We start from the raw sequence: 8198 nt of genomic DNA on the forward strand, positions 1-8198 counted from the left end.
AGGGAATCATGAGTTCGGGCTCCAGACTTGTGTACTACGGGGACATCCTAGAGATAAGCAAGAGGAAATCTCTCCCTGAAGTAGCTCCATACTGGAAGCTTTCTTTAAGCCAGGTGGGCTCTGTCACTGGGGCACGTCCATGCTCCTGCCTCAGCCTCTTGGTGGTGCTGTTCTCTGTCTGGAATGCTCTTCCCCATCCCAGTCCTGTCCCTTTGAGCTGTGTCCCTCTTGTCTATGAAATCTGAGTCACAGTGCCCCTCACTTCCCAAGCTCTTATTTTTCCTGAGAAGGCTGCGTCAGGGTGTGAAAGATGAACAGCTCTGGGGAAGGGGGTGTAGAAGATAAACCCAAGCTCAAATTCTAATGGCCACATCCTAGCTCTGTGACCTTAGCCCGGTTGCTTAACTTCTCTGAGCCCCGATGCCCTGTTGTGTCAAATGGAGGTAACCAGAGTCCGCTTGTGGGGCTGCTGAAAACGTAGAGACAGGGTGGGTGCTCAGTGAACGTTATCACCTCCCTCCTTGCCTCTGGCACATAGCTGGCCTTTTTAACACTCTTGCAGGCTGCTCCTCAAAGGTGGGGCTGTGTCTTAGACTCACCCCTAGCCCTATGGTAGCTCCCTGGGGAGTGCAAATGGTTTGCACTCAACACAGTGTTAAGAGCTTCGGTGAGCTACAGCTGCTAACCAAAAATTCAGCAGTTCAAATCCACCAGCCACTCCTCGGAAACCTTATGGAGCAGTTCTTCTCTGTTCTATAGGGTCACTATGTGTTGGAATCCACTGGACAGCAACGGGTTTGTTTTTTTGGGTTTGGACTAACCTAAAGGTAGGCAGTTTGAGCCCACCCAGTGGTGCCACAGAAGAAAGGCCTAGTGATCTGACTCCACAAATATTACAGCTAAGAAAATCCTGCGGGACATTTCTACTCTGTAACACACGGGGTCACCATGAGTCGGAATTCACTCCAAGGCAATGGAAAAAAAAAGACTCATGATGCAGGGAGGAGACAGCGTGGGGAGTTATGATGCTTGTGCTGTGGGGTGCTGGGTCCTGGACATACTGTCTGGGGACCTGCTCTGAGTGGGTAGTGCCTGCTTCTTGTCCCACTTCAGGGGACTCCCCAAAGCCATGGGACTCCCAGAGGCCAGCAGTGTCAGGACGCGGCCACCAGGGGGCAGCAAGGCCTCAGCTGTGAGTACTTCTCAGGGGCGGTGGGAGTGCGAATAGGGATAGAGGGAAAGAGATGTTCCAGCCCAATATGGCTCTAATTTAGGGAGCTGGGAAGGCCTCCCTGCTACAATCCTGGAAGACGGCCCCTGGAAGTGATTCCAGGTCTTAGCTCTGCTGTCCTGGAGCCACTGTGGGTGACCGCTCACTCTATCCTGGGGAGGGGAGCCGGGTGCAGATTCCGGCCTCTCCAGAGTGCCCCCGGCACCGGCTGGTGTTTATTTGCCAGCAGCTGATAGTCCCGGAGGATTTCACCAAGGCCAGGAAAACAACAGCTTGCTGGGCCACATGCCGCGGGCAGCCTGGTCAGCTTCTCCCGGCAGCCACCCCTCCCCACTACTGCTCACTGCCCCCCACCCAGGCCATCTTGCTAGGCCAGTAGCCCCTCTGCAGTCCAGCCCTGTGCTCAGCCCACCCCACAGCCTCAGCAGGACCAACTCCTGCAAGCCTGGCCCAATGGCCTTTCTCCAGATCAGTCCTGACCCCACAGCTTCACCTCACCCTACCTGGCCCATGTTCCCCACCCCTCTCTCAGGAGCCCCCTCCTCTCCTCCCCTCCACTTAATGCCTTTCAGAGTGTTGAGCCCCACAGAGTCATCCCCTAGGCCTCTGCTCTTCCCCCAGTCCTTGCCCCCAGGCATCCTCGCCCCAGCTGAGCCCAGCCTAGTTCCCAGTGTGCCCTATGTATGAGGCAGCCCACCCAGAGCCCTGATCGTGCCCTTCACCGCACTGCCCCCTCATCAAAGCAGACAGACCTATTCAGGACCCCCAGCCTCTCCCTGAAGCCCCATCCCCAGCCTGGCCCCCTTCCCTGCCCGGGCATCCCGGGGGATCCTGGTTGGCCCCAGGCGGCATCTCCCATAGACTCACTCCCCAGCCTCGGCCCCACCCTTTCCTTTCTCCTCCTCCCTCCTCCCCTTTGTCCCCCTTCTCTGTGAGCATGAGCATAGGCTCAGTGTGCTGGGAGACTTGTGGGGCAAACAACCACTTGGTGAGCCAGGTGGGGGAGGGAGGTGCGGGGGCCCTCAGAAAAAGCTGCAGGTGACCCTGGACCCAGGAGCATGGGGCTTGAGGGACAAGAGACAGGTAAGGTGTCTAGGGTCGGAAGGATGACGTTGATCATGAATGGCAGTGGGAGGAGGAAATGGGTTTATTGGGAAGGGGGCTTCAGTAGGAAATCAGAAGCTGGAAGGTCGAACCTAAAAAGATCTAAAGATGCTTCTCATCCCAACTGTGGGATCGAGGCCAGGTCCCCCACCCTTCTGGGCTCAGTTTGTTCATCTGACACGGGTCACCAGTTCCCATCAACTCAGGGTGACCCCATGTATGTCAGAGTAGAACTGTGCTCCACAGGGTTTTCAATGAATAATTTTTTGGAAGTAGATCATCTGGTCTTTCTTCCGAGGCACCTCTGGGTGGACTCAAACCATCAACCTTTCAGTTGGCAACCAAGCCATCAGCCATATGCACCACCAGGGACTCCACTCATCCGACCAACTGGGCCATCCCAGCTCCAGTTGTGTATCCCATCAAGAGGGGTGCCCTGGGCTTAGAAAGAGAGGAACCCAGAAATGGTCTCTCCTTGGAGAGGGGATGGCTGTTGAGTGGAGCCAGGCAGCTGCTGCCAATCACTGTGGGTCAGAGTCGCCCGGGGTGCACAGTAAAAACACAGATGCCCTGGCTCACTCCTGAGCCTCTGGCCCGACTGCCTGGAGTGGGGCCCAGGAACCTGCATTTGACAAGTGCCCCTGTGACTTTGATGTGCGGCCCATTGAGGGTGGAGACCACAGGAACAAAGCAAATGAGAAGTGATCCCTATGACAGCAAGAGACCCTGCCGTGGACCCCTTGCCATCAGCAGGGGAGGTGGGCTGGGGTCGGGGTGGACTTGGCACAAATTTCCATGGCCATAGAGGGTGCCACTTGGCTGGGTCTGATCAGGGATCTGCACAGAGCAGGGGGGAATAGAAGGACCCCAGGGTCAGGGTGGGACTGTGGCTGGGCCAGATTGGAAAGAGACCAAGTGCTGTAACCCTGCCCTTCCACCCTTCCTAGCTGGCCAGCTGCCAGTGACCGTGTTGCCCACACCCAATGGCAGCGGGCTGAGCTGGGAATTTGAAGGCTCCTGGCCAGAGATCCCAGAGAGGTCCCCGTGTGTGGCTGGTGTCATCCCTGTGATTTACTACAGCATCCTGTTGGGCCTGGGGCTGCCTGGTGAGTGGGGAGTTGGGGACTGGAGGCTTGCGCTTGGCCAGAAAGCAGGGTCCTCCCTCTTGAGTGCCAACCTTTGCTCTAACCCCTGAGATCCAGGATCATGGTCCCAGGGCTCCCCTCATGGGGGCATTCTGGGGAGCAAAGTATAGAAAGGAGTAAAGAGAAAGGCTAGGATTTGGGGCGCTCACCAGAGCAGGGCTCCCTCCTAGATAACTAAGTTCACCAGATGGCTCTTGGCTCAGTCCACATCTCCTTGTACCATCCACTGCCTTCATGAGCCAAGGTCCCCGGAGAGCAAAACTTGGGGTGAGGGTGGGTGCATGAACATGGGAAAGCATAAATGGTCTCAGCCTTGGGGTTTCCCCAAATCCAGTAAGAAAAATCCTTCACTGTCCTCGGGGAAGCCCCCTCTTTGGAGGACATAAAACCAGTTGCCATGAAGTTGTTTCAATGGCTGATTTTTTAGACATAGATAGCCAGACCTTTCTTCTGAGGCACTCTAACCTCCAACCCTTCTGTTAGCAGTTAGAGCTTTCAGTTAGCAGTTTGCACCATGCAGGGACTCCCTTTGGAGGACCTGTTGTATGCCATCGAGTCGATTCTGACTCAAAGAGACCCTATAGGATAGGGTAGGACTGCCCCACAGGGTTTCTAAGACTGTAATCCTTATAGAAGCAGGCTGCCACATCTTTCTCATGCTGGTGGGTTTGAACCACCGATCTTTTGGTTAGTAGTCAAGGGCTTAACCACTGTTCAGGGCTTAGAAGTGAATGCCACAGGGACATGTAGCTTCTGAGGACACCCTGTGAATGAGTTTACTCGTGTGTAAGGACCACGGCTTCAAACTGATTCATTCTAGTTCAAACCCTGCTGAGAATATGCATTTCTAACAAGTTCCCAGGCAATGTTAATACTGCTGGTTAGGGGCCAATTCTGAGAACCACAAGCAGAGCAGTGGTTCTCAAAATTTATCCTACGTAAGAATTACCTGGGGATCTTGTTAAACTGTAGATTCTGATTCAGTATACCTGGGGTTTTGGGATACCTGGAGTAGAATTGCAAGTCCTCAGCAGAGGTTCAAACCGGAATGAACCAGTTCGAAGGTTGGTAAGGATGGCGGCCTCCTCACCCCGGGGTGAAGTCAGTGACCTGAGGTGTGTGGATGTAGAGGGCGGGGTGGGCTGGTTAGCCTTCGTGACAAAGCAGCCTTTAAGAAAGCTCTAGAAAGAGGAAAAGAGAAGCCAACATAGCCTCTGGCACAAACGTTGGAAAAACGAGTCTGAGCACTCCTCTAATGCCTCTGCCCTCTCCCCCCTGTGACCTGGGGTATCATCAGCCAACCTCGTGACCACAGTGACGCTGGCCCGCCTTGCTTCCAGGACCAGAAAGCCCTCCTACTACTACCTCCTGGCGCTCACGGCCTCGGACATCATCACCCAGGTGGTCATTGTGTTCGTGGGCTTCCTCCTGCAGGGCGCTGTGCTGGCCCGCGAGGTGCCCCAGGCTGTGGTGCGCACGGCTAACATCCTGGAGTTTGCTGCCAACCACGCCTCAGTCTGGATTGCCGTCCTGCTCACACTTGACCGCTACAGTGCCCTGTGCCATCCCCTGCACCACCGGGCTGCCTCGTCCCCAGGCCGGGCACGCCGTGCCATTACTGCTGTGCTGGGGGCTGCCCTGCTGACTGGCATCCCTTTCTACTGGTGGCTGGACGTATGGAGGGACACGAACCCACCCAGCACGCTGGACAAGGTCCTCAAATGGGCTCACTGCCTCATCGTCTATTTCATCCCTTGTGGCATCTTCCTGGTCACCAACTCAGCCATCATTCACCAGCTCCGGCAGAGGGGGCAGAGTGGGCTGCGGCCCCACGTGGGCAAGAGCACAGCCATCCTCCTGGGTGTCACCACACTCTTTGCAGTCCTGTGGGCACCCCGCATCTTTGTCATGCTCTACCACCTGTATGTGGCCTCCGTCCACCAGGACTGGAGAGTCCACCTCGCCTTAGACGTGGCCAACATGGCGGCCATGCTTAACACAGCAGTCAACTTTAGCCTCTACTGCCTTGTCAGCAAGACTTTTCGGGCTACTGTCCGAGAGGTCATCCATGATGCCCACCTCCCCTGCATCCTGGGCTCACGGCCAGAGGGCATGGTGGTGGAGCCCAGGCTAAAGCCTCCAGGACTCCCCAAAGGGACAGAATTGTAGAGGAAGGAGCCTCACCAGGGAACTCGAGGTACTCAGGGTCACAGGGCTGGGGCCTTTGTGCCCAGCAAAACGTTCTCAATACCCTGCTTTGCGCTCTGGGGGTGGCTCTCCAGGTACAAGAGAAGACAGTTCATCCAACCCTTACTTCAGCTTCACCAGCAATTCCTACTTCCTGAGGAGAGGAAAGAGCTCTGGCAGGCACAGGCTAGTAGCATTCCCTGCAATGGGTGTTCCTTTGCAAGAGACATTCGCCCGGCACCTTATGGATGCTAAATTAGTTTGGTCGAAAAAATGGTGGATGGATGGACGGACAGACGAACGGACGGACGGATGAGTGGGTGGGTGGGTGGACAGATGGATCCATCCACAATTCCCAAACACAGAAAGCTCTGCAAACCAAAAGATTTCTCCTAAGTTTGCCACAAACCCATTTAGTGGCAAAATCTGACCTAAACTGATACGAGGCTGTTAAAACCACTGCACTGGGTGGATGGGTGGACGGATGGGGGGGGTGGGGGGGGATGGGGGGATGGATGAGTGAGGACCCATCCCTCATTTCCTGAATTGATCATCTCTGACTTCCAGTGGCAATGCTCGAGTGAAATGGATAATATCTATAGGATATGCTAGACTAAGCAATGGGGGAGTCTGCTTGGGGGACAGAAATATCCAGAGCTTACCAATTGGGGTCCGTCTTAAAGCAGATTTGATGCTCCCCATCCTGGGGTGACACTACCCCTTGGGTCTCAAGGCCAGGCCCCCTCCCCTACAATTCTGTCCCTTTGGGGAGTCCTGGAGGCCTCAGCACAGGCTCCACCATCATGCCGTCTGGCCGTCACCCCAGGGTGCAGGGTAAATGAGCATCATGGATGACTTCTCAAACAGTGGCCCGGAAGGTCTTGCTGACTGGTCGGGTTCTGCTTAACTCCCTGTCTTGGAGCCATAACAGGTTCGGGGCCCAGAACTCTCAGTGTTGCTGCTGAGAAGAGAGGAAATGGCCTCTTAGTCCAGGCACCAGGGGAGCGGGAAGGAAGGACTTAGCCCGTCCTTCCTGGCTGGTGGGATATTTGTCAGCATCCCTCTGAGCCCACTCCCCTTGGGGACAGGCCTCTGCCCTGCCCCTCCCCACCCCCCGAGGGCCCCTCTCTGCTTTCAGCTGCTGCCAGCCAAGAGGCAGCTGGGAGAGATTAGCAGATGGGACTCCCACGTGCTCCCGTCGTGGGTAAACACATTAGCGACCTAGACAGGCTGCTTTCTGCTTCTGGCCAGGCTCAGCCGACCTTTCCCCTGAATGCGAGGTCCTGCCTGGCCACCATCGCAACCAACCCCCTAATGGGTGACATAGGCCAAGAGCCAGATATGTGCCAGGCACACAGTCAGTGCAAAATAAATGTTCGGCTTTCCCCTTTCCTCTCCGCTCCTTCTCAGAGTGGTGCTGTCCAGGCAGGGAGCTTCAGCCAAGCACAGAAGGAGATTAAGGCTAGCCTCCCATCTTTTATCCACAATTCCCAAACCCAGAAAGCTCTGCAAGCCAAAAGATTTTCCTAAATTTGCCACAAACCCATTTAGTGGAGAAATCTGACCTGAACTGATGTAAGGCTATTAAAACCACTGTTATTAAAACCACTCTCATAGTCTTCATTTAGTCAAGGTTGCTAGTTAGAATCCACCCAGTAGTGCTGCGGAAGAAAGGCTTGATGATGTTTCCATAAGATTACAGCCATTGAAAACCTATGGTGTGCAGCTCTGCTCTGACGCACATGGGGTCACCATCAGGCGGAACTGACTCAGCGGTAACGGGTTCATTTATTCCTGTTACAGTGAATACTCGAGTGTTTTGTGGCAGACTACTAGGGGGTGTGGCTATACCCTGCAGCCCACAGCCTCCTGGAACCATGATCTAACACGCAGTATAGGCCACACACTACCTTTCCGGGTTCTGACAAGTTCTGAATTTTAAAGCTCACTGGGTCCCAAGAGTTCAGAGAAAGGGTTTGTTACTGTTGGTTAGCTGCCATCTTAACCTGTATTTTTGTAAGCATGTCCCTGAGATGTTAATGAAGGGTTATTAAAACCACTGTTGTTGTTCTCCTTTATGGACTTTTCTCATTAGCAAGACTGCGATGGTTTGGGTTTACACTCGCCTCCTTCCCCGACCCATCCGCTGAAATATCCTAGTGAGCAGAAACTTTTTGAAATTCTAAGTTTCTTCCTTACCAGTTCCCACCACATGGTGTCCGACGTGTCAGCTGGTCTTACTTTCTGTTGTTAATCCTCTGTTAACCCTCTGAAAGTTGATCGTTGAACCATTTTCTGATCCCTATAATTTTTTTTTTTTTTTATGTTTATGGTTATGTCAGAGAAGCCATAGTGTGGCTGTGTATCCAGTTTTTTACGAAAGGAACGTTTCTCTTAGCTTTATAGGAAATCCTCGCCTGTTATAGATTGAATTCTGTCTCCCCACCAAAAAGAAATGTGTTAAAGTCCTAATCCTCAATAGCTGTGAAAGCGACCTTGTTTGGAAATAGGCACTTTGCAGGTGGAGCTAG

General features: G+C 54.0%; 1 protein-coding gene across 1 annotated transcript; it reads left to right on the forward strand.

Annotated features, from left to right (window-relative positions):
* The first annotated feature begins 8 nt into the window (after positions 1 to 8).
* Positions 9 to 6109, forward strand: GPR142 (G protein-coupled receptor 142). Its single transcript, XM_049861372.1, has 4 exons — positions 9 to 113; positions 1114 to 1192; positions 3283 to 3441; positions 4778 to 6109. Exons 1-4 carry the CDS (start codon positions 9 to 11, stop codon positions 5647 to 5649), a joined length of 1215 nt encoding a protein of 404 aa, XP_049717329.1. The 3' UTR covers positions 5650 to 6109.
* Positions 6110 to 8198: the final 2089 nt, after the last annotated feature.

This window comes from Elephas maximus, chromosome 19 (assembly GCF_024166365.1).
Source record: "Elephas maximus indicus isolate mEleMax1 chromosome 19, mEleMax1 primary haplotype, whole genome shotgun sequence".
NCBI classification, from domain to species: Eukaryota; Metazoa; Chordata; class Mammalia; order Proboscidea; family Elephantidae; genus Elephas; species Elephas maximus.

Coding starts and splice junctions, on each gene's coding strand:
- GPR142 (XM_049861372.1), top strand. CDS start 9: ATGAGTTCGGGCTCCAGACTTGTGTACTACGGGGACATCCTAGAGATA. Junction 1,193..3,282: donor GGGGCAGCAAGGCCTCAGCT/GTGAGTACTTCT, acceptor CACCCTTCCTAG/CTGGCCAGCTGCCAGTGACC. Junction 3,442..4,777: donor GTTGGGCCTGGGGCTGCCTG/GTGAGTGGGGAG, acceptor GGGTATCATCAG/CCAACCTCGTGACCACAGTG.